The sequence below is a fragment of the Taeniopygia guttata genome, chromosome 1, assembly GCF_048771995.1.
Source record: "Taeniopygia guttata chromosome 1, bTaeGut7.mat, whole genome shotgun sequence".
Lineage (NCBI taxonomy): Eukaryota > Metazoa > Chordata > Aves > Passeriformes > Estrildidae > Taeniopygia > Taeniopygia guttata.
Window position 1 is genome coordinate 4,124,166 of NC_133024.1, and position 25,573 is coordinate 4,149,738.

General features: G+C 37.6%; 1 protein-coding gene across 1 annotated transcript; it reads left to right on the plus strand.

Annotated features, from left to right (window-relative positions):
• Positions 1-544: 544 nt before the first annotated feature.
• LOC100228717 (suppressor of tumorigenicity 14 protein) lies at positions 545-25,380 on the plus strand. The gene is made up of 17 exons (XM_002188206.6): positions 545-1,437; positions 2,168-2,330; positions 2,808-2,926; positions 3,784-3,851; positions 4,827-5,005; positions 5,102-5,140; positions 5,901-6,120; positions 8,876-9,015; positions 10,476-10,573; positions 11,472-11,584; positions 12,283-12,416; positions 16,667-16,774; positions 17,801-17,920; positions 18,462-18,645; positions 19,349-19,620; positions 20,788-20,924; positions 23,611-25,380. Exons 1-17 carry the CDS (start codon positions 1,360-1,362, stop codon positions 23,767-23,769), a joined length of 2,331 nt encoding a protein of 776 aa, XP_002188242.6. The 5' UTR covers positions 545-1,359; the 3' UTR covers positions 23,770-25,380.
• Positions 25,381-25,573: the final 193 nt, after the last annotated feature.

Below are 25,573 nucleotides of genomic sequence, written 5' to 3' on the forward strand. Positions count from 1 at the left end.
TTGAGGCTTGCTCATCATTTCTTCTGAGATGTGTGCAGCCAATACAGAAGTAGCAGTGGGCTGTTGGCACTCTGGCAAATACTGCTTTCCCTGCTGAAAGGGAGAAAGGGAGAGGAGACCCTGTAAAAAGTGAATGCAATCCTTTCAAATCCATAGGGACCTAAATTTTGAAGATCAGAAATTCTGCTGCTATATGTGATTTGTTGCATGCTTACGCCTTCTCCTGCTTTCATTTTAATTAACTGCATGATATGGAGCTACTAACTTTTATTTCCTGCTTTCATTTCTTCATTTTCAAGTTCATCTACCTAAGAATTTGAATTGTTGAGCTTCAGGTAACCTTATCAAGATGAATAAACATGGTGATGTGTGTTATTGCAATGATCTTGTCCTTGATTAAATGAAACTGGTGTTTCTAAAAGGTCATGATATAATTTTAATATCATAGGTTTGTTTCCTCTAAGCCTTTTTCTGTGGATTTTTTTTTTCTCTTTTCCATGAAGGAAGGGGCAAAGTGTCAGTCAGCAGTTTCTGTATGTGTAAAAGAGACAGGTTGAAAAACAGAGGATTTGAACAAAGCCATCTGTCTGCAGCTGTAGTTTGAATTTCTGAGCTGTGAGGATTGTCTTCCAGTTAATCCCTTTTGCAATCTCTGTGTGACCTGTTCGGATTTGTTTGTTCCCTTTGTATTATTTTTCTGGGGCTGAGATTACTTCATCACCTTTTGCTTTTCTAGATTCTCTTCTTTGTCCTCTCTCTCTTTCAACATGTAACAAATATGTTCTTTCCCCACACACATCCTTGATTTTCTTATGTTGCATGCAGAATATGCTGAACTTGATGGTTTGCTGACTTAAACTTGCTTTTTCTTTCAAACAGGAAATGTGAACATAAATTGGTTTGCAATTTACTTACCACATTTATTCTGTGGTACGGTCTTGAAGCTGGAAAACTAAGGTGATATGTGGAACTGAGCACTTCTCCTCTGTTACAGATATTTCTATAAATTCCCCAGGGTGTTTATTAGAATTTGCCTCATTTATGTTGTCCTGGGACCTTTTATCTGTAAATTTTGCATATCCTTTGCATTGTGTCAGAGATTATTTCCCTGCTGTTGTATTTCTGAAAGAAGTGATCTAGTTTCAAATGATGGGATCCATATCCTACTGAGCCACTCAGGTGAACAAAGAGTTACAGCGATGATAATTTTCCTGCCCACCTTCTTGGACTGCAGTGTGGTAAAGGTGAAATAAGAGAAGCCCGGTGTGTGCAGGGGGGAGAGCAGCTATTCTGTTTAAGAAACAGGGTTCACTTAGGGAGTTGTTGCAAATTTTGTCAAAAGGCATTTGTCACGGCATCATGCCGCAGGCGTTTCCCTCCGGCCGGATTTCTGTGTACAGCATTCCAGCTCCAGATGCTGAACGGGCTGCAGGGCAGGTAAGAGCCACCAGCTAAGCTTTGTAGTAGAAACCAGAAAATAAATTATCTCTGTCTACTCCTGTCTGCACTGACCCCTCTGTGGTAAGCACATTTCTCTCCTCCTCAAGATTTTTCATAGAGATGCACAGAGAAATATCAAAGAGAAAACTATTTCTATTTCTGCTCCTTGTTTTTCCTATGTAGAATGTGTTTAGAGAATTGTTCACCTGGAGTGAACAATTCAATTGTTCACTTGGCTTGATTGGATTCTGGTGAAGATTGCTTGAGCCTGATGCCCAATCCAACCCACCCTCTCAAGAGAGGGTCACGAGTTGTGTTAGAGTAAGAAAAAGTAGTATGTAGTTTTAATATCCTCCTTTTATATGACATATTAATATATTTTAACGTAATTACAATAAAAAAAATTCAGCCTTCTGAATTAAGTCAAACATCATCATTTCTTCCCGTTAAATTTGCCTGCACTTACAATATCCCTGTTCTTCATAAAGTGCTTTTAACTAAAGTGATAAAAATTCCCCACCACCACCACCCCACTTTCACAGCTTGAAATGCATACAAGAAGGAAATAGCCCAGGGAGGTGAGGGTTTCATGTGTGCCCTAGCTGATAACATGAAAGATCTTATCTCAGTTTTAATCTCTTTAAAACTATGAGAGTAAATACACCAAAATATGATACAGCAGCTCTTTTGTTCTTACTAACTGATGCCATCCATGGTCTTTCTCTAGGAAAGTCTGTGTGTTTATGACTGCCCATCCTACCAAGAAGGTAGGATGCATCGTTTCTTCAAATGGGTGAAGTTGTGTTTCTGGAGGAGATGTCTCCTAGGAATATTACCTACAGTTTCTTTAACAGTGACAGCACTTGTGCTACTCCTGCACTACTCACTCTGTAAGTGTTGCTCCCCAGCAATTATTTTTTGTCACTGCTCATGAATACCATCATTATTGGTATTAAGTGTTATCTTTTGCAGGAACCTATAGGAATTATTTCTTTATTTTCTCTTCACTTTTTTTTAAAACAGAATGGGTACCTAAATTGTTTATGTACTTCCCCAAATGTCAACACATAGCCATTAAAGCCATGCTTCTTCAGGAGGAGAGTACTGCAAAAAAATTGGAAGCTTAACTATTAAGTCTTCCTAGTAGAAATGCCTGCCTAAGCCTTTATTCTCCTTCCTTTCTTTTCCTGCTGGGCATTACTCTGTCAGTGGGACTGACTCAGTGCTCTAGTTATTACTGCATGATTCTCTAAAGAGCTAATTACCTGCAAATGCCAGGGATAAGCACATACTTCTGCAAGTGTCTTGCTCTGTAACGTTATTAGGTGTGCTAATTTTTTTCTTTTTTTTTTTTTTTCTCACTCCAGCATTTTCCTTTATTTATATCAGTGGAAGTGTAGAAATTCCTAATTTGACTTATACAAATGACCTCAATGATCCAACATCACAGAAGTTCATCCTGCAAGCAAAGGCAATCCAAAATTATGTAAGTTTCCACATAAGTAGGGCAATATTTTGTATTTGTACAGAAGCAGTTGGGAATGAGGAGAGGACTCGGGTTAGCCATTTTTTATTTCCCTTGGAAATAATAAGTTTAAAGCTAGGAAGAGCCTTGGCAGTTTTCAGATTTAGAAATGCAGCTAGACCATGGGGCTGTGTGTCTTAGAGTAAGGTCAATATTTTCTAGGTAATAAGGTTTCAGGATTATGGACAAATTACTTGTCTTGAAGGAAATATGAGAGTGGGATTTGTTTTATTTTACTTTATTCAAACTCTCTTCCTTCTACAGTTTCCTTTTTCTTTTTACTTTTACCTCCAAATCAATGCTTCACTTTTTAAATTTTCCTTATCACTCACAACAGTGCTTGCTTTATTGCCCTTCTTATGAGTTTCTATTTGTGGGATCAGTACTGTTTCTTAGGTACATGTGGGCAGCAGTTTTGAAGACAAAGCTGTTCTCTGTTAGCTTCTATTTCTCAAAATAACTAATCTGGTGTCTCAAAGCTGCTCTGTGCACAGCCAATACAAGTTGGTGATACTAGAAGTTCAAAGACTGAAACAAAAATATAAATGTATTCATAAAGACTTTCTTCACAGCTAATTATCAAGAACTGTCTCAATGGCCTTGAATGTGATGTGAAAAAGCAAATTTTTAGTGGTATTTAATGCACATTTATGATCCTTATTTGATAGATTTTGTGAAAATTATGGACAGTGCTTTTAATGTGGGGGAGGGCAGTGAGGAAGAGGAAAGAATGAAAAGACAAGCACTTTATAGTATTAGAGGTTATTCTGGCACTGAAAAATAATTTTACATTTTCTTTTACTACTATCACATTATAGTTGGCAGAAACATATGAATCCTCCTTCTTGGGAAAATACTACTTGAAGTCTGTAGTGGCTGCTTTCAGGTAGGTGTTGTGTCAGCATATGGTAGAAATTTGAGCTATTCAGCTGTGTTTTCCCCTTTTTCTTTAATGCATTTTAAATTTGCAATCTAGAAGAAAATGCACATCTTTGTAAGAGAATTTAAAATGGAGAAATGCATTGAAGTATATGATCTAAGCTAATAGTGTGACTTCTGTCCTGCTCTGTAGAATTGGTGAGATAAATGAAGTCTGATTAATTGTTCCTGAGTCTATGGGTTGTTTTGCTGTCTATTAATGTACTTTTAATTATTGAAATAACAATTCAGCACTTGCAGGATCTTATTTTGGTTTTGTCCATTCAAATGAAGTTCTCTTTTAATGTCTGAAAACAAATCCTTAAATGTGTGATTTGGGGCAAAACACAATTTGAGCTCCTGGTAAGAAATGTAAACCAATTGAGCAGCAGGTTATTACAGTCCTGGTAGTTTCTGAAAACCCTGAATGGTCAGTGCACAGGTAATTTCAAAAGGATTGTGGTGGAATCACTGAAGTAATAACTTGTATGTCTATGCTCAAGGATTCTTTATTTCAACAAAAATTGTGTGAAATTATATGTCAAAGTATGAGCATAAAATTGTGCTGTTGTATGGGGCTAGCTTCCATTTTAAAAATGAATTGCAATGTGTATGGAGCTGTTATATGATCTAAAAGTGTATAATTATACAGCAGGGATGATAACATCCAATTTCATAAAAACTATTGAAGGATTTCAAGGTGTGGTTTTCAGTCTCAGTGTGTAGCTGGTTAAGCTGCATATGTCAAAAATAGTTCTACTGTATAAAAATACAGCAAAAATAGTTGTTAAACAAGAGAGCTTTTTGTCACCATGTTTAGCAGCAACTATTGGGCACAGAAGTTCAGCTGGCTATGAAACTGTGCCAGCTGAAAATGCAGACCAGTGAAAACCAAAATAGTAATTAGACTGTATTTATAGTGAATTTTTTTTTCCTTTCACAGTGAAGGAGAATCTGGGCTACGAGCTTACTTCTGGAATACATTCTGGGCACCACAAGATATGGTTGCTTCTCTTAAAAAATTAACCCTAGTGAAACAAAAAGAAATCTGTAGTAAACAAGCAGTTCCCTTGTTCAGTTCTGGGCAGGAAGATTTTGATCTTGTTGCAATGGAGCTTTTTGGTAACAATGTACCTGTCATTTGATACCTATCCTGTCTATTTTTCTTTCTCCACTTCACGTCTTTGGCTTGTGTAGCTGATAATTATTACATTTCAGTTTCAGATTCCACAGAATATGATATGATCTTAAGATCAGGTAATTATGCTTCAATCCTAAGTGATACCACTTTGATGGGGAGTGGAATTCTGTGATAGAAAAATGGCATTTTTTGAGTTATTGTTATATCTGTAGAGCATATGAACAAAACTAAGCCATGGAATCTCCACGTCTTTTGTTTCAAATGAAGGCTGGATGAAAATACCTTATTCTGATGTTCTGACTAGAATGGTTGAAAATGTAATAGTTCCCACTGAATTGCAGTGAGCTGTGGCTCCTTTTTTTGCCATTTCTTAAAAAAAAAAAAAGCAAGCAAAAAACCACCCAACAAAACCTCAAAAAAATTGAAAAATTGTACATAATTTGGCTTGTGATTAGACGATTAGACAATTTTGGTTATTAGTGATCAGTCAGATAATGTAGAGCTTTAATTCACTTTGCCTGATTTCTTCATATCGAGCGCATCTCGAGATTTGTCTTCATGTACTTAGTGTTCTCATTGCATGGAGAAGGAAGAGAAAATGGCAAAGGAAGCAGTAGGTGTGAGGCAGATGTTGTAGCAATTGCAGCTGAATCAGCTCCTGCTCGTGGTGGTGAGGCTTTGTACTCCCTTGGCTAGAGCAGGAGAAGGTGATGCAGTCTGAAAAGGGAACAGAGCTGTAAACCTAAGAGCAAAAAGGGAATAGTGGAGTCAAGAAATGTGGGTAGGTAATTGTTTCTACCTTGTCTGAAATCTTACCCAAGAACTTGTCTTTCAATCTAACAGCTTCTCCATACTGATCTACGCTCTTTTTTGTAGCAGTATCTTTTGACCTGTATGCCAAGCCAGGTAACAACAGGACTTTAACTCTGATGAATCCCAAAAAGTCTTTTTATCAATGGAGACTGAGAGTTCCTTCTAATTACGTGGTGAGACTGGTAGTTATCACTCAGCATGGTGTCACTCCAGAGAGCTGTGCATCACACCACTTGTCAGCATATGATTTCCTTCTTCCACTGCAGAACAAGATCATCACCAGGTAAGATACAGAGCAAGGATGTTTTACAGAAGCTCTCTGAAACTGTACCAGATGTATAAAATGTGATGTTTGAAACACAACTTAATTTAAAATCTTGGATAGCATAATAAAAAGATCTTCTAAAACAATTGAAAGGGACTGATAAGGTTTTTCAAGTCCACCTCCCTGCTCCTCAGAGGACTACCTAAAACCAAACCATCTGATTAAGAGCATTGTCCAGATGTTCCTTGAACTCTGACAGGCTTTGTGCCATGACCCCTTCCTTAGGGAACATGTTACAAATTTCTGTGGGGTTTATTCTGCACTATGGCTAATTCTAATGGGCTCCTTAAAATTACTCTCACAACTCAAAAAGAGACTTTCCTTTAGAGTATTATATTCTATTACTTTCAGAAAATGTATGTTTTATGGCAGCCCAGTCACAGCTGAATTCCTGTTCATAATAGGAGGTTGGAAGGCTCCATCCTCAGTGTCACTGTGTAGTCTATTTGAATAAGTGAGTTCAGATGGTATTTGAGTGGCTACACTGCTCCTACATTTCAGAGGCAAATTTCATGTCTGAGCACAGATTCCACAAAAAAGGAATCTGTCTTTCTCAACCAAATAAATAAACAAGCTGTGGGATCTGAGGATGGATGGTTTCAAGAAGGGAACTTGATTTAATTTTTAGGAACTTTCAGGAAGAGGTTAGCTGAGCATGAAGATTCAGCTAGGAATCTGAAATGCACTTGTTTAGGAGTGCTTTAACTTAATTGAGTAAGTGGTCCTCTTCAGCTCTATTAATGTATTAATTGCTCTCTATGCAACAAGACATAACAGATTGCCATTGTGGCATGGAATGGACACAAGGTTTTTTGTCAAGGGTTACTCTCAGACTGTAGCTTAACAGTTTAATAAGAAGTTTTGTAAGGAGTTATGCTCAAGCTGTAGCTTAATATTCAGGAGAATCCCATTCCCGATGTGGGCCTGCATCTGTTCTGCTACTTATTATGGATTATTGCTGTGCCTGTTACTCCATTGTGCATTTTTACCACTGGCTCAGCTTTTTAGGACCCATAAATGTATTTAGGACCCATAAAATGGCCATGAGCATGAAGACACCTGGAAGACAGCAAGACCAACACAGGTGTCTGATGTAACACATTTATAGAACATTGATGCTGTAAGATGAAATACAAAAATGTTCATTGATGTCTGTCTATTAAAGAACCAAAGCAGAATTTTATGACTGAAATTATGTTAAAAACCTGATGGAACCTCAAAAAAACCCTGATTTTTTTTGGCTGCTTTTACTGCCACCCTAGAAAATTTGCATATGTCTATTAGTTTTATGCTTGGGTCTAAAGCAGCCTAGTGACATATTTAAGATGCATACAGTAGAACTAATAATAACAACAGTATGTCCAATATCTGTGACAGCCAGTAACTATGGCAGCTATTATTCCCTGATGTTGAGGTCTAGGGTCACATATGGTGACTGAACTGATTCTCTCCAGTTTCTGTAAACTGCAGTAATACATCTGTTCAGTGACAAATCCTAAAATCTGTTCAAGCTGAGATGGTGAGGTGTGCTGTGAGAGTAAGCATCTCACGTGGACAACTCTTCTCATAGCTTGCCTTGCTTTTCTGATGATATCATGACAGAAGGCACAGAGAGAAAATAAACCAGGCTGTTGACTGGGTTGAGGAATATTTCCACATGGAGAGAGGACTTATACTGTTATTTTATAAATGTTTTGTCAGCTATTATGATAAAAAGGATTTAATAATGTCTGCAGGAGAGGCAAAGCAGAGATTCATTCACTAGTGGCTCACTTCAAACATGTGAAAGGAATAGCCTGCTAAAGCAGCAGACAACTACTTTCAATTTAAGGTTAAAAAATTTGATTTTGAAGCTGCTAGTCTGGATCTCAGTGACATCAAAGAACTTGATGCAGGGCTGTGATGGAAATAATCTGTTACTGTGAGGTCTAATCTTAATTGCTCTCATTTGCTGTGCATAGAAAAAGAGAAACCTGCTGGAAATTTTTAACGTATAGGTTCACAGATATGACAGATTATTCTGAGTTTGAAGCGACCCACAAGGATCATGGAGCTATAAATAAATGAAAAAAAGTCCTAAATATCATATTCCTAAAAGGAATATGATGTGGGTTGCAAAATGGAATAAGCATAAGAGTGAATTGCAGATGCCAGAAATATCATCTCACGTTACAAGTAAAAGAGCAACAGGAAGTGATAGTTACCAAGCATGGGGTGTGATAGCTTTTGTGACACAAAACAAGGCTGAACATGGATAGATTGAAAATGTTTTGGGTTTATCTGTTGCACAGATGTTGCTCAACACTGCTGCACTGTCACTTGCTGCCTTTTCATCCCTAACCTCTGTTTCTCAGTGCCACTATCACCACTGAAGTGACATAATCTGGCATTGCCTTTCTGATGCTTCTATAGGTATGAAAACTCCAGGGCACTTGTTAAGCAAGAAAATGGTGATGTACATGCAGAGTGGCTAGCCTCAATGCTGGAAAGCCCTAGCATCCTGTGTTATAATAAAAGGGAAATAAATAAATATAAAAATAAAAAATAAAATAAGAAATAAAAGGGAAGTGGTAGCCAAGGGAATGCTTCTAAAACACAGATGCCCGGATCAGTGCTACTTCTGCCCAGTTCCCCAGCAAAGATGACAGGAGTGTGGGAAATGTTTTGGGATTACTTTTTTTAACTTTTTTTTTTTTTTTTTTTAATCTTCCAGATGGTGTGGGCCTGGGGCCTGGACTCCTTCTGTTGTGCGTTTGACTTCATCGAGTAATGTGATGTTGCTTACCTTCTCGCTGGACCAAAGAGGAGAAAGCAATATATTAAAAGCTCACTTTCAAGCTGTTCCTAAAATCAGTATGTAGCATCTGATGGAAGCACACTTAGTACTGGTTTTGCCTCTAAAAAAGTTGATATTGCCTTGAATATATCTGGGGGAGGGAATATTGGCATATAAAACAGGGAATTATCATTCTGATCCACTTTACAAAAGACTGAGAATTGAACAAAGAGAGAACATCCTTTGGTCTGGGAGACTTTGTCTTCCCAATAATTACTCAAGCCTTACCTGCTGGTCATTGCATGGGTGACACTGAGTAGTGGCAGAGGAGCAGACAGACAGACAGACACACATATTATCTGTCTGGGCAAAGCTAGATAGCCCCAGTGCCAGAGCAGCTACTTTTGTCATTTTTGGCAATGTATCCACAGATCGTAGAACATGTGTTTAAAGAACGTGGAAAACAAGAGCAAACACTTCTAATTTATCTTTGTTCTTTTTCTGAGTGCATTATTCAGTGTACTTAACTGAATAAGAAAAGTGTGTTCCAAACCTAAGATGTACATCCCAAACCTATGAGGTACTATGGATTTTACATGAGGTACTATGGATTTTACTACAGTGCTAAACTGTAGTATTAATTAGTATTAATTTTAGACGAGATAAAGGGGTTTGACAGGGTCAAGTTTAGCCACAGTTATTTGGTAAGGTATAAGTGAAAGAGTTTTGACAATGAAGCAAGGGACTAATTTTTAACATGTGGACCAAATCACTGAGATCAAACTTCTCCAAAGCTTCCACATTTCAACTTATGTTTCTCTGCATGCTGCTTACTCAAATACTTATCCCATGCACATTACTAATTTAAATGGCTTTATTGTTCTGAGGATGGACATTTCAAATTACATTTAGCCCAGGTTTTGCTACAAGATTTTTTTTTAATTTCAAAATTATCTTATTTTCTGTTATATTCATATTTGCATTCACAACGTTACCTAAAGGGAACCAAAAGCACTAAGGACTGGATATCTAAGAGAGTCCTTGGTAGAAAATAAAACTTCAAAGGAATTGTTCAAATATGGCATTTTAAACGGAGGACTGATACACAAACTTCCTTGTTTACATGAAATTAATCAGTTTGCACTTCACTGGGCTAATTGCTTTTTAATTTTGAAATACCTACAGAAAAGTTAAAAGTAAATTGGAAGGGGGAGGTTGGTTGCATCCACATCTGGTTGCTTCTTTCACTTACCATGAAAAAAATGCTTATTTGAAAAAGAACTTGAGTCAGAGGTTTCTTTGTACTTACCCTTAGTTGTAATTTGATCAAAAAAAAAAAAAAAAAAAAAGAGAAAGTTTTATTTGGATGTGGAAGTTAAGTGATTTTCAGTTAATAAAGGAAAAATGTGAGTTGAATATTGTCAGAGTGTATTCTTCTAACTCTGTACATAGAGAAGGGTCCTAGCAAATGAAGTAAATTCTGCATTTTTGTACAGCTGAGATAATTGTGTTCCTTGCTGATGTATTTCTCTCTTAGTATGTGGTGGTCATTACATTTCCTGGAATGGGACGCTGAGTTCCCCTTATTACCCAAGTTATTACCCACCAAACATCGACTGCACCTGGATCATCAAGGTATGTGCTGGGAACTCTTCTGATGAGTTTTCTTTATCTTATGTAGACACAAAACTGGGAGAAATGGCTTTTGATGTGGATGAAACAGAGAAAATCTAGTGAGACCACTGAACCTGACTTCTCCTCAGGCTTCTCCTTCCTGTCCTACGTACAGGTGCCACCTATGGGAGGGAAATATTGCCAGCTTCCAGAAGTTTGAGCATTATTTGTGACAGCAACAAATTAATGTGTAAGATGACAAATCCCAGCAGCCAGAAAAAAATTAATAATAATCAGAGCTTTTTTTCTATGTCAAAAAGAAAAAAGTGGTCGTGTAAATCATGCCTCACATGATGGATGCCACAGTGTATGTCCCTGAATTCTGCAGAGCCAGGACCTTCTTTGGCTCAGAAATTCATCTCTGAATTTCAAGCAAGTCCTCTGGCAAGACTTAAAATCTGTTCATGATTTCTACCAACTGCCTGATATGTCAGTCTATTGTTCCATTCAGCATTTAGCTACTCTTTTAGTTTCCCTGGTAAAGAAGACTTTTCATGTATATAACTTGATCATTCTCTACCTTTCACAGTATTATTAGCATCTTATAGCACAAAACTCTCACCTCTGTGCAGAAGAGGAACATATGGTATTACAAAGCTAGTATGAACCTCAGATATAGTGCTTTATGCTGGCTGCAGAAAGGCTTACACTCCTTCATCAGGCACAGGCTAGCCAAAGTTGGGTCTAAAAAGACTTCTATAGATGTTTAGATTAGCAAAGTTTTTTGGTTCTTCAGAGGTGCTAATTTCAATAATAAAAATGCAGTGCTCTCAATCCAGTAATACATAGAACAACGTGGAAGCACGGGCTGTTTTAATTTTATTAATGCATGTCAGGGTTTTTATCTTTTGATTTTTAGGCACCATTGCCTGGTTACAAGCTCTCAATAAAAATTCTTGTAATACAAATTCAAGAGAAGTCTCCAGGGTCCAGTAAATGTGATAAAGACTGGCTAGAAATTGATGGAGTTAGGTGAGTAAATACATTATCTTCTGGCATATTGATTTGCACTTTAAAGTTCTGCACATTTAAGCATCCTGTTTTTTTCTTACAGGTACTTGCTTTTTCTCTTGTTCCCCTTAGAGAAATAATGTAGAAAACTACAGGATTTTATGCAGCTGCAGCTGATTGTAAATTCCTGGCTGTGGTCTTGATGTGGGTGAAGAGTTTGTGTAATCAGAAGTTTAATTTTCTTTACCACTTGCTCTTCAATGATTGCCATTGTTACACGAACACCGAAAATAAAGCTATTCAGAGAAATTTGTCTCTTGGAAAGAGCATATTGAAACAAGCAACAGCTGTTGGATTTGGCTGAATTATTTAATCCTTTCCTTTTCCTGGATGTGTAACTTTTGGGTTTACAAACCTAAATGGGAAATATGAAAACAAGCATGCTTGAAGCAGTTTGTGTTTACAAGGTAGACCCTGATATTGATCATCTTGCTGTATTTTGTTTCAAAGTCCTCTAATCCCAAAAAAGTTAGGGAGTGGGAGAAATTCATAATTAGGCTTTCTAAAACTTCTGTTGAGCAGTTTTTAACACCAAAATACAGCTGATCCTTATTGCATTATTTTAAAGCTTTTTGACACCACTCAGTAAAAGGAGACATATCTGGATGGTAGCGGACAGTTTGGTTAGAAATTAATATTTCTCACTTTTGTCTTGCTAGATACTGTAAAGCTCTTTCAGAAAACAACAGAAACAGAGAATATGACTATTCTGTTGCAATCAACTTCCATTCTGATGAGCTGGTCACCCACAGAGGGTTTTATATTGAATACAAAGCTTTCAGTCAAACAGACCGTAAGTTGTTAAGCACACAGTTTAATTTTTAAGCAGAAACCCTGCTTGACAGACCAATTGTATACAACTGAACCTGCCTATTTTCTTGACCTTATTGCAGGAGACAAATGTGTAAAAAATTATGTCTTTGGTTGACCAAATAGAGGTACAAATTTAGACATAAGATGAATTTAGAAGCTAGTACTTATTTTCTAACTTTTACCAACAATTCTGTAAAATGGGGAGTAAAATTTCTCAGCTTCTGTAGGTCTATTATATGGCACTTTGCTGACACCTTAAAATAGCCAAGCTACAACATGAAAATAGAATGGCAGAGGGCCTCTAAGCATGACTCTTTTGCCAAACAAAGTTAACCATGAATACTTAATCTTCTCTTTAAAATCACAATTCGATGTGATCTAGATCAGTTTCCAGGTTTAGACAAACTATTTAAGTTTTACTGGCAGTCAAAGAGGACCACTTGCTAGAAGATGTTGCAGAAATATGACTGGGGATTCCTAAATCCCCAGTCTATGTACCTCTAGATCAATGTTAGATTTTGAGGGTCTTCCAGATGGTGGAACAGGAATTTTCAGGAGATACATATATTTACGTGTGACATTTCTTAGAAAATATGCAATCTCAGATTTTTTTTACCCAGTTAACATCTAGCTAGGTAACGTTCTCTGTGATTTCATGAGATCAGTTCATTTTGAGAAGACTCTTCAAAACCTCAGCTTGCTTGTCAGAATGTAGTTCTGTTCATTGTTGACAGAGAAGCATTTAAGGTTTCTGGTGAAGATTTTTGTTTCATGCCTTTCACTCCAAATAAGTGGCACATTTTGTGGTCAGTCATTCTATAAGACACAAATTTTCAGGGATTTCTTCTTCCACCAATGTGGGTCTCTTTCTACCAGAAAAAGTTGCCAGCTATTCTTAGTTCTGTGATTACTCTGGTTTCTGCCTCAAAAATGGTTAAGAGTCTAAGCCTAGGAACACCTTTTTTAACAGAGAAAATCCAGTCTTTATTTTGTGCATCTGCATGCTCTGTTCCTAGCACTGAGGCAGAAGGCAGATGGCTCAAAGTTATTTAATCAGTTCTTAGTCACAATCAGGAGGCTCTGTATAAAGACTCATCAGGAGGAGTGGAATGGCTGTCATGTGTCAGTATTAAGTTGATGCAGTAGTTTGGTGAATGCTGTCTGAGATACCAGCACAGATTAAGAGTGCTGGCCTGTACCAGCCTTGCCTGCAGCAGTAGTAATAGGAGAAGGAAAAAACAAAATTCATGTTTTCCCACATCTTAACTGCCTGCAGTCAGCCACCTGAGGTTAGTTTTTTTCCCCATTGTTGGTTGCCTGTCAAAGCACAGCTATTAAATGTCACAGGCTCTGCTCTGAGCTGACCTGGAAAGCAAATGCCATCAGCTAGATAACTTCAGAGAGAGGTGACAAGAAAATGCAGCCACTCCTGCTTGGAGCTTGTGCTGGCTGGGTGGTGTGTGCTTTCCTCCCACTGACATCACTGCAAGGCTGTGAACAGGACTCATTTACTCCAGATTGGAGCTGATTAGACAACTGTGGGACAAATGGATTTGGTTCTTCTATCTATGTAGCTCTTAATTTGCCCATGGTGCTAAATGGGAGAAAATTTCATTTTACTTCACTTGGGCAGAAAGAGGGGTGGTTTGAGCTACTTAGTCTTTCAGAGATTTTTTTTTTTTCGTGCACACCTGAAAGAGTCAAAGAGAACAAACATTTTTTGTGAAGAAACAACTTACCATCTATACTAATAGATAGTTTATGTGAATATGAAAGAAATTCTTGGTCAGGGGCTGTTGCATGCAATACTGCAAGTTTTGGGAAGTGTTCCATAAAGCACTTATTCACATCAGACACTGAGTGTAGTAACACAGAGATTAATGCGGTACTAATTTCTAATTAGTAATTCTAATTTTAATTTCTAATTTCTACAGAATTTTAATATCAGGAAATATGTATTTGTAATACTAAAGAAAATGCCTAGTTTTGTTTTTATTTTTCTTTTCCTTAGATGGTCCTGTATTGAATACATTCCCTTAACAAATTAAAGAAATGCTTCCTAAAAGTAGTTATGTATCTGTGGTGAATGACTTTCAACCCTTAGAGTAGAGGCAATTAATGTGAATTCAATTCACTAAGGCTATTTAGGTGGCTCATTTAATTCAGACTGCTTGATAAAAATCTTTGACAGATTGTGCTAAGTAAGATTTTTTATAATATTCAAATTATTTTACAAATTACACAAACTTTAATTTTAATAATTTTAATATTTCTTCATGGTAGAGTCCTACATCACTTCATTTAGACTGTATCAATATTGCCAGTGTAATTGATTTCTTATTTTTCTAGCTTGTCCTTATATATGCAGACAGAATGTGCATTCCTTCAAGAAATCAGTTCAAATGCTGGAAAGGCTGCCCACATGGTAGTGATGAATTGGATTGGGGTAGAGCAATTGTTTGTTGTTTTCTGTAAAGGGTTTCTTCCACAAAGTTGAGAACTGAGTTGAAATTATCTCTAAACTACTGCTGGCATACTTTAAGATGACATGAAATATGTGGGTGAAGATGTAAAAGTGTGGAAAAGAGGCTGTGTAATGTGTCTCTTTAAAGAGTGGGAGATCAGAAAAATCAAGAAGGAATTTTACACCAAGCTTTATAAGTTAACCTTCCAAAGGAAAAAAATACACAAGAAGTAGCCAAAGTAAATAGTGAAAAGAATATTAAAACCAGCATGGAGATTTAAAATTTCGTTTTAGTTCCCTGCTGTGAGAGGATAAATAAATAAATTGTATTTTGACACTGTTTTATGTGACAAGCTTATCAGAAAGAAAATGTCGGGAGAAAAAAAATACAGGAAACTGTTTCCATAGAACAACTGATCAAGACTCATTGCCAAAGAGGAAGGATATTTTTAAAGTCATTCCGCCAATATTGTTATGGAATGTCACATAATTTTTGTTCGTTGTCTAATTTATGGATTAGAGTAGATGCTTATGAAATAGGAAAAGTGTTGCACAGTAGAAAGATGGATGTATTTAAGACGAATGTATTTGTAAGTGGTCCTGAAAGGCTGTAGAATATATATGGAGAAAAATAAAACCAAGAATATGAGTCAGCAGCGCCCTGACAGCCAGGAGGGACATCCATGTCCTTGGGGGCATCAGGCCCAGCATCACCAGCCAGGCAAGAGGGGATTGTCCTGCTCACCTCGAGTGCTGGGGGCAGTTTTGGGCATCACAAAATAAAAAATTAACTATTAGAAAGTGTCCACAGGGGCGTAACAAAGATGGTGAAGGGCCTTGAGGGGAAGCTGTAGGAGGAGCTGCTGAGGTCACTTGGTCTGTTCAGCCTGGAGCAGAGGAGACTGAGGGAAGACCTCATTGCAGTTACAAATTCCTCATGAGTGCAATCAGGGGCAGCTCTGATTTCTGCTCTCTGGTGACCAGTGACACTCCCGAGGGAATGGCCTGAAGTTGTGTCTGGGGAAGATTAGGTTTGACATTAGGAATGGGTTCTTCACCCTTTGGTCACTGGAACAGGGACGTGGTCACAGCCCCAAGGCTGCCAGGGCTCAAGGAGCGTTTGGATAATGACCTCAAGCACAGGGTGTGACTCTTGGGCTGGTGCTTTGCAGGGCCAGGATGGGTTACTTTCAACTCAGAACATTCTGGGATTTTGTGAAGCTCTGAATGGAGATAATTAAACAGATATGTGGACTGCCTAAATTGCTTTTTTTTGGGAAAAAAAAAATGGCTGGGGGGATGATTGTTGCTCAAAAGCTGACTTGGTGAGTCAAAATCACAAAATACTCTTTGTGAATTTTGTTTGTATTTGGTGTTTTGTTGGTTAGTTGTCTTTGTTCTGGGTTTGTTTTTTGTTTGGCTTTCTTTTTTTTAAGTGTGTCTGGTGTCACACTAGGATGTAAGACAGGAATTTGAAAATTACCTGTGGGTGATCTACAGTACTCTAGTACCAGCTAGAGTGCTGTACCTAAATTAGGCACCACATGTCAAAGAAGGTAGGGAACATCCAAAAGATGCCAGAAACAGTGACCAGAAGGTAACCCAAGGTCAGAGAGTACAGCACAAGTCTCTCTGTCACTGGATACTATCAAAATCAAGGTAAATAAATGTCTGACAGAACATCCAGGTGACCTCTAGCAGGGAGAGTAGCATGTGGCTGTTGGTCTGCTGTTCATATTAGAAGTTTACAGACCATTTTTCTTCAGGTTGTAATCCAGAACAGCTGAACTGTGGTGATGGGAAGTGTAAACCTCAGTATAAGTCTTGTACAGATGATGACAGCTGCAGGCAGGACAGTGATGAAAACAACTGCTGTAAGTATTTTTAGGTATTTTCCAAAAGATGGTAGAAAGCAGAAGCAGGAATATGCATATTTTAACATTTGTATGTGTTGTTTCTAGATTCTTTTTCCCATGGCATTAAGTAAAAGATTCATAATAGTGAATAATAAATTATGCAGAGTAAAACTAGGTTTGGGGAGAGTTTAGACAATTAATGAAGAAAAATCCAAGAAAACAAAGATTTTAGTAAGAAAACCAAGCACATGTTATTGGTGATCCTGTTGGTAGAGCACTTTTCCCCCAGATGCTGCCAGATCAGTATCACATAATTTAAGGAAGAGAAACATAGTAGGCTGGGGACTTTTGCCACACTGATGGTGTTTTTACTGCAGATCACAATGGTTGTGGACATTGCTGGTACTACCAATGGCTCCCTAGTGACTTGCTGCATTTTGCTTATACAATTTTTGCCTTGCTTTCAATCTTGGGGTAGCCAGGAGTAAATCTTTGTTGAAAAAAACTACCTCCCACTGTTTAGAGGTCCTTGTAAACAACTGGCAATAAGAATAATAGTAATGGAAGCCAATTGCTGAGATCTATCAGGATTCTCACATAGTAAACTGTGATAGTCCTTAGGCAGAAATTGATTGGAGGGAGGTATAAAGCTCTTCTGCAGTTTTCTCAATTTCACTTGAAAATGAAAAGATGCTGTGAAGATTTATGATTTGTAATACCAGTAGTGCTGGTGAAGGAAAAAGAACAGATCTGAGAAGCCACACTTACTCAGGTCAGAGTTGTGTAAAATGGAAGTGTGGACAGTAGGAGGGCCTTCTTTTTTCTCAGGGACAGCAGAGGCTGTAATTAGTGAAATCATTAATTGGAGTGGATCATTCCCCTGCCCCCTCTCCATAGAGAGACCAGTTTACACCAGCACAGACTACTCCTTCAAGCAGACTAGAATGTGTAGCTTTGAACAACTTCCCAAATGTGCAACGTTTTGTTAATAATTTGAAAGCATGACTCCAAACATGTGACATTATATTCTCTCTCTTATTTCAGCCTACAAAAGTTGCTCCCCTTATGCATACAAATGCCTCAATGGAAAATGCTTGCTGAAACCAAATCCTGAGTGTGATGGGAAGAGAGACTGTGCAGATGGATCAGATGAAATGAACTGTGGTAACATTTATTTTAAGATTTGTTAGTTACTTGGGAAACTAAATCAGCAATTTGTGTTATTATTAAGCATTATTGGATTAAGAATTGGTTACATAAAATATTAATTAAAAAAAAAAATTTCCTGGCAATACTGTATGCCAATGTCTGTCTTGAATTTTGCACTTTTCTTTTAAACCAACTCATCCATTCTGTCTATGATGACTTATTTCATGCAATGCACATTCAGGATAAGCTGGTAGGTCTTGCTGCTTTATTGAGCTGAAGGAAATACAGTAAAGCTGTGTTTGTAAGGAGGGAATAGAGACAAGAATGATTCAAATGAACTTTTAAATTGTGCTTAACCTCTTTTTGAGTAATTCAACTCTTTACACAGGAAGATAGACAATGACTGCTTTGTATCTGACCTGCCCATTGAGTGAAAACGGGCACTCACCTTTTTACCAATTGCACAGTGAGATCTAAAGGCAAAAGTTTGTGCCGAGCATGGCGAACTGAATTAACTGGTGGGCTTTTCACTAATTTATTAAATTATTTCTGTTAGCTTGTGGAAGACACCAACTTAAGAAAACCAGAATTGTTGGAGGTGAAGATGCGAGATCTGGGAAGTGGCCTTGGCAAGCAAGTTTACAGATGGGGGCACGTGGCCACGTGTGTGGCGCATCTGTCATCTCCAACAAGTGGCTCATATCTGCTGCCCATTGCTTCCTGGATTCTGATTCTGCAAGGCATGAGGAAATTATACTGTTCTAGAGTATTTGCAGTTTAATAACCTTACAATGGTACTTTCAATAATTTGCAAAAGCTATTCCTTGCCTAAATAAGTTGATCCAGGTAATAACTTGGTGATATGACCTCACTATGTAAACACTTGGTGTTGTCTGCTGGCTTCACAAGTCTTCAGTTTCTGAAGTTATTCTTTGGTTCTGTCGCCAGTAAATCCTGCATGACAGATACTGTTCTGTTAGATGTAGGGTAAGCACCTTTTTTATTTTTTTTCTTCACAGGCAGGAGTTTTCTGAGTAGTACTATGGCCTTTTATCCCAATACATGTCCTATATATTGATCAATGAGCGAAAACCTGATTGATGTTCAGTTTAGGTAGTGAAAATTGAAAATGCATACCTCCTACGTGTGTTAAGGAGGAGATAGAGTTTAAGAATATACTTTTATGAGTTCCAAAGCATGATGCATAGCAAGGAGTTGGTTTTATAAATCCAAGAAATTAATTCATTTCAATAGCAAGTAAAAACATTGCTTAATGCTTTAGCAGACAGAGACTAGAGTGCATCTATCTTCTGAAGTCATATTCTACTCCATGTACTTTAGTTTTGATGAATGTTCTCAAATACTGAAAAGTAGTTAAAATGGAATGAGCTAACCTTGCATTGATTTCCAATGGGATGTTCTAAAACCAATTTTTTTTTACAGATACTCTGTTCCAATGGGATGGAGAGCGTATATGGGCTCACATACTATTAATGAAAAGAGCAATCGTGTAGCTATGAGATCAATCACAAGGATTATTGTCCACCCACAGTATGACCAATCTATCTCAGACTATGACATTGCCCTGCTGGAAATGGAGACACCTGTACTCTTCAGTGAGCTGGTACAGCCCATTTGTTTACCCAGCACCTCTAGAGTGTTTCTTTTTGGAACTGTCTGCTATGTAACTGGCTGGGGAGCCGTAAAAGAAAATAGTATGTTCATTTCCTGGATATGCTTTTTGCAAGTTTGGCTTAGTTTGAAACTAACAATGGAATCTTTATACTTGTAAGCAAAAAACCCTTCATGTAGTTTATTTAGTGTGTCTATAAAAAGCTAGAAAATAACTCCTTAGCTACAGTCTGTGAATTCTGAATGGTTGCTTGGATAGCAGGTGATAAGTGACAAAATGCATACTCAGGTGTCACAGACCACTGAAATGCAAATGATTATAGATTTACAAAAATGTGCCCATTTTCATGTTTGTGACTCATTTAACCTGATGAATTGAACCTTGGAAGAAAAGAGATCAGTAATTATTGCAACTATTGCAGAGAAAGAATTGTCTGATTGACAACATGGAGCCATAAGCAGCAATAATTGCAAAAAAACCTGTGGAGGATCTTTCATTTTCTCTGTCTTAATCAAAGGCCTCATAAAGAGTTCCGCCTCTGTGTAGCTTGAAGCAGCCAGCTGCAGTGGGAAAGCAGAAAAAATGCACACTCAGAGAGGGGTGGCAGGGGATCCTTGCCCTGTCTCAGCGTTAAACAGCTTGAAACCTGTGCTTGGGCAGCATCTCAGCACATCAGAGGTGTCAGGATATTTAGTTCATAAGGGCACCTTATGTCAATACCATAGTACAGAATGAAACTCTTAGCATCATTTGTGAGTTACAGACTGTTCTTTGGGTTTTTTTATTCTTCAGTTTCTTCCCTAGAATGGAGAGGATGGAAAAAAACATAGAAATTGCATTTTGTAGGACTTGGATGTTGTTTGAAGCACAGCTACGGTTTCAATAATAACAAAAAGCTTCATGCATAATTTGAAATAGTTTTCAAATTTAGTCACCCTGTGTGCAGTCTTACCTTACAATTTGCATGGCACTTTTACTACTTTCTGGCAGAAAAAGGTCATAAGGATGCAGGCTAGGGAAGTGGAAAGGTGGTCCATTGGAACATCTATGGCTATAGGGTAGTGTGAACAACAGCTTTCAAAAATTTGAAAACCAGCAGACAGCATTTGAAGGGAAGGGAATTATTCTGCTGTCATTAGCTGGGTAGATTTTGAGTGGGAAGCAATTCTCTTTTGTTTTGGCAATTGGTATCTCTACAAGAAATTTGTGCCACCTTAACCTCTGCGATACCTTTTGTATTTTTTTCTAGGTCATCTTGCCAAAACACTGCAGGAAGCTCGAGTGAGAATGATTAACCAAAGTGTTTGCAGCAAGCTCTATGATGATCTCATTACTTCACGTATGCTGTGTGCTGGGAACCTTAATGGTGGTGTTGATGCATGCCAGGTAATCTGGAATGGGTGTCAAAACTACAAAGGAATGTTTGCTTTCACTGGAAAACTCTTCAGAGTTTTAGGTTCTTTGTGTGGTGGGTAGTTTTTTTTTTCTTTTTTGTTGTTGTTGTTTAGTTTTTGCTTTTGGTTTTTTTTTTTTAATTGAGTGTGAGTTTATGGTTAATTTAAAATGGCAACTAAAAGCCCATCAAAATAAGGAATACAAATCATCATAAATAATCTCTGACTCTCTCTCTCAATATAATTTTGCAAACGCAAGGGGTAAAATGTGTCGAGAAGAATTCTTTTTCATCTTAACACATATATTTCATACAAGAGAAAAAATATAAAGATAAAAGGAATCATCTGTGATAAAAGGTCCACCTGTGAATTATTCTATTTGTATTCATTTCCTTTAATCATTTTTTAATATCTGGGTGTGGAATTGCTAAAATACTCTAAAAGTATGATAAGTAATGTATTGTTACAGTTGCAAAGAAATATGAAAGGAAAATGTTTTGGAACTGCAGCTGCAATGGTGCTTTTTAATTTCAAACATTTATTCATGTGTATAATTACAAGTTGTGACTACATCACAGTGTAGTAGTAGTAGTGTAAATTATAAACCCCAGCTTGTTTACACACACAATCAGAAACTGCTTTTTGGACATTCTTCACCTGCCCTGACTCTGCCATCTTTCTCCTAGTACACTAGTTGTGTACTTATTGGTGTTCAAACCTCTGATGATGAATATAAACTTTATAAATATGTTTTTAATACCAGTTACCATGTAAAGGGGATAGAAATTTATTACTGAATACTAGACCAAATTAGAGGCAATTTGGTACAATTTTTGTGTATTATTTTATTATTTTAATGCAAAAGGATAACTTTTGCAGGATTGTAACTCATGATGGGTCAAATTTCTTTAACAGAGTAGACTATTTGCAGAATTTTCTTGCAGTGTCAAGGACATAATTAAATTAATTATTATTTTTATTATTATTCTGTAGAGTTTGTCTGCAAACTTTGCCCTTGGAATTGTTTTGCTAAAATGTTAGAGGGGTGGTGTTCCTCAAAAAAAATGTGTTGCTTAAGTAATGCCCTTGAACTTTCAGATGGGAATTTTTAACCAATTCAGCTGTATATCATACTGGCCAGTTTCCAGCATGATACACTGTGTCTGAGTTCTAGCATGTTGGCCCTTTGGGTCTTTAAGTTCTTAGTTTGGGTAGTATCTGTCCTTGCTTTCTGTCACTAGTATATATATTATGCAATGAATCACTAGTATATATATGATGTAATATACAGTATGTGTTTCCTGTACGGTGCTAGAGAGGAATGACACTGGGAGTTCAGGAAAGCCCCACAGCACCCTAACCCCCTTTACATGCTTTCTGACTTATAAGGGTCCTGTTCTGTTTTCCTCCTTCCTGGATATTTTGCACAAGTTACGTGAAGCTTCCAAATACCTTTCATCTTTAGAGGACCTGATACATGAGAAAGAAAAAAATTACCCTTTCTGACTTTTCATATCACTCTAGGATGTTCTTTGATCTTAGTCCCTCTGTTTAGGACCCTTCCTCTCCCTACTGGTATACAACCCCTTTGGTCTTTCAGAACTGGCTAAGTAATTGGCTGGACTACACAGCCTCCTTTCTCAAGTCACTTTGACATCAGTCTTCTGGATTATCAGCATTTCTAGTATGACAGCAGCCAGAGAGAAAGGAAGAACTCTGGCTTCTTCTCTTATCTGAAGATAATTTTGTACCACCATAATAGATAATTTTGTTGGTTGGGTGATGAAAGTTTTCTGTTTATTACTCTTTTCTCAGTACGTGGCTTTCTCTGACCTCTTACATGTTTTGGCTGCAGCTGGGGGCTCAAACAAACCCCAGGGTCAATTTGGAGTCTGCTGCCTGCCTTGTGTGCATTAGGAGCAGATGCAGAGAGGAGCTGCGCTGTAGTTGCCCAGAGCTCTGTCAACAGACTAGCTTACAGAAGGTTAAAGTAATCAAAGGCAAAAAAACCATTGATGAGCCCAAATGCACTTTGATCCTGTGAACGGAACTGAATGGGAATTTTTATTTTTCTGCATTGCTGGGCAAACCTGCATGTTCCGTTTGAGAAGCCAGTTCTTATTTGCACATCGCTTAGTCTTTTTTCCTTCTTCTGCCTCTACAAAGTAGTCTACTGTAGACCCAGTCTTGATTATAAAACTGCTGATAACACTTAATTGTGTCTGGTTTGTTGGCTTTTTTTTGATTGGGGGTGTGTGGTATCTTTCTGTTCCTATTTAACACACAATAGAAGAGATCTGCCTTCAACCTGTGAACAATTTATAGTAGATTTCAAATTGTAGTAGAATTCCCTATTTCCATCCCTGTCTTCTTCTCTCCCTGTTCGGGCTCTGGTGAGTTATTCTGTGAATCCTGTAATGGGACATTATCAAGGAGTAATTTTATAAACTGCTTCTTGCCATGGGCTTTATATTGATAAGTGCACTACATCCATAAGCTAAAATAATTGGATAAATATGACATCTGGCTGGGTACATTATATCAGAAGTAAGTTTTAATTTATATTAAATTTTAATTTGAGAAAAAGAGGGGCAGGTATTTCCTGTTCTTAAATAACCTGGTTTTTTGTTACAGTGCTCTGTGTGTGTGCACTAATGGCTGGACTTCCTTCATTTTAGGGAGATTCTGGAGGTCCCTTGGCCTGCACAGGGAAAGGCAGTAGATGGTACCTTGCTGGCATCGTGAGCTGGGGTGAAGGCTGTGCTCGGCGCAATCGCCCTGGTGTGTACACCAGGGTGGCAGCACTTTATGACTGGATCCGTCAGAACACAAACTGATGAGCCAAGGAGAAAATGCAGATCCCCTCTGTGTGAAAGCTGCTTCCTACTGTAGTCCATTTGATGATACAACATGAAAATGCCATTGACTGTTCCTTGGTGAAAGAATACGCTTTTTTAATGAAGAAACTATCATTTGTGGTTCATCTAGCAATAACTGTTCAGCCTCAGAGGAACTTCAGATTCCTTATGGATTCATCTTCCTCATGTCTATTTGCAGAAACAGCACTGCCTTAAAACCAAAATAAAATGGATTATAACCTGTAACAAAAATCCAGCCATAGCTCATTCGTAACCCTTCTCCTCTCCTTTCTTGTCCCTTGTTATCTGTATTTGTTTCCACATATGCATATCTGGATAAAAATGGCCACATGCCGTATATATTCAACTCTTTAGGGATTTTACAGGATTACAAACATAAATAATTATTTCATAGTTCTTAAAAATATAATAGTGTATTGTGTACAAAACTGAGATTAATTCTTTCTAGCTATGTGTGACTGCATGACTTTTACTTTCTGGACTGTAACTTTTGGAGTCTCTACTGGGTTTTCTTAAAAATAACAGATACATAGTTCAAAAATGCTAGGATGCAAGAAATTTTCATTAAATAACTGGATGAGTATAATTTAGGTTCTTTGGGATGATGTCTAAATAAAAGGAAGGAATGAAAAAGTTATATGTCATTAAACAAAAGGAAACTATAATGCTTTCTTAAATTCTCTTTAGAATTTGAACTAACTCTAGGGTTTAATATTTGCAATATGTTACAGGTGTATTTCTCCAGTTCTGGCTCTGTATCCACTGTGATTTTTTACCATGTTCCTGGTAGGTTAGGATTGGTTTTCATCCTGTCCTTGGTCCACAGTAAGCAGAGTTTCAGGCTCAGGAAATTTTTTTTTTTTTTTTTTTTTTGGTGCATCTTTCTAGGCTGTGCCCACAGGGCCACACTACATTGAAGTGGACATAAAAGGAAAATGGATTTATGTGGTTGGATGCATCCTTGGGCTCAAGGAAAGCAAAATAAGAAATGACGGCAACATTCCTTTAACCCTGGTAGTAAATCTAGGTTTTATAATTTTAATCTCTTGATGAACTTATTTCTCTAAATCAGACAATTTAAGGTTTCCAAAGCTGTTTATGTGACTTCAGAATACCAGTACTTAGCTTAATAAAATAATTGTCTAGATGGCCTTAAGACCGTTTAGATGGTCTTTAAGCTGTGCCCAGTATTTGGAAATTTTAGCTTTCACCTTTAATATATGTTTTTTAAAAATAAGCTGGCAGTTTGTATACCTTTTCTTGCTGTCCACACAGCACACTCACTCTGCAGCATGTAAGTTTGTGATCTTTGTTCAGTGTTAGATCTACCTTGGCAGCGTGGGGGAAACATGAAAAGAGCTAGCACTGTAATCTGCATGCAGTGAGATTCCTCTTTCTAACACTGCTATTGCTTTTCCTTCCTCTCTCCTGTTGGGCATCTTGCCCCAGCTTGTGTCAAACTTACAGCACAAGCTATATTCAAAGCCTGTATGTTAGCAGGGTTGTTTCTTTAGTGGCTACTCCATTATTCACGTCTTCCTTTTTAATAAACATATGCTAAAACTGCAAGGGGCTGTGTTTTACTTGTTTGGATGTGCCTCTGAAACTCTAAAGTCCAGGTTTAATCAGAACTGCATTGATGCCTTGGACTTTCCTGTTTTTGTAAAGCTGAAGGGTCAGAATTTCACACGGAAGAAATGCACCAATTGTGGAAGTCAGATCCCCCAGATGAAAGAAAGAAAGCCTCTTCAAGGAGCTTCTT

What these genes read in the sequence shown, in the direction of transcription:
- LOC100228717 (XM_002188206.6), top strand. Translation starts at nt 1,360, where the DNA reads ATGCCGCAGGCGTTTCCCTCCGGCCGGATTTCTGTGTACAGCATTCCA. An exon ending in ACTCCTGCACTACTCACTCT is followed by an intron (nt 2,331 to 2,807) that starts GTAAGTGTTGCT and finishes TTCTCACTCCAG; the next exon opens with CATTTTCCTTTATTTATATC. An exon ending in AGCTTTCAGTCAAACAGACC is followed by an intron (nt 12,417 to 16,666) that starts GTAAGTTGTTAA and finishes ATTTTTCTTCAG; the next exon opens with GTTGTAATCCAGAACAGCTG.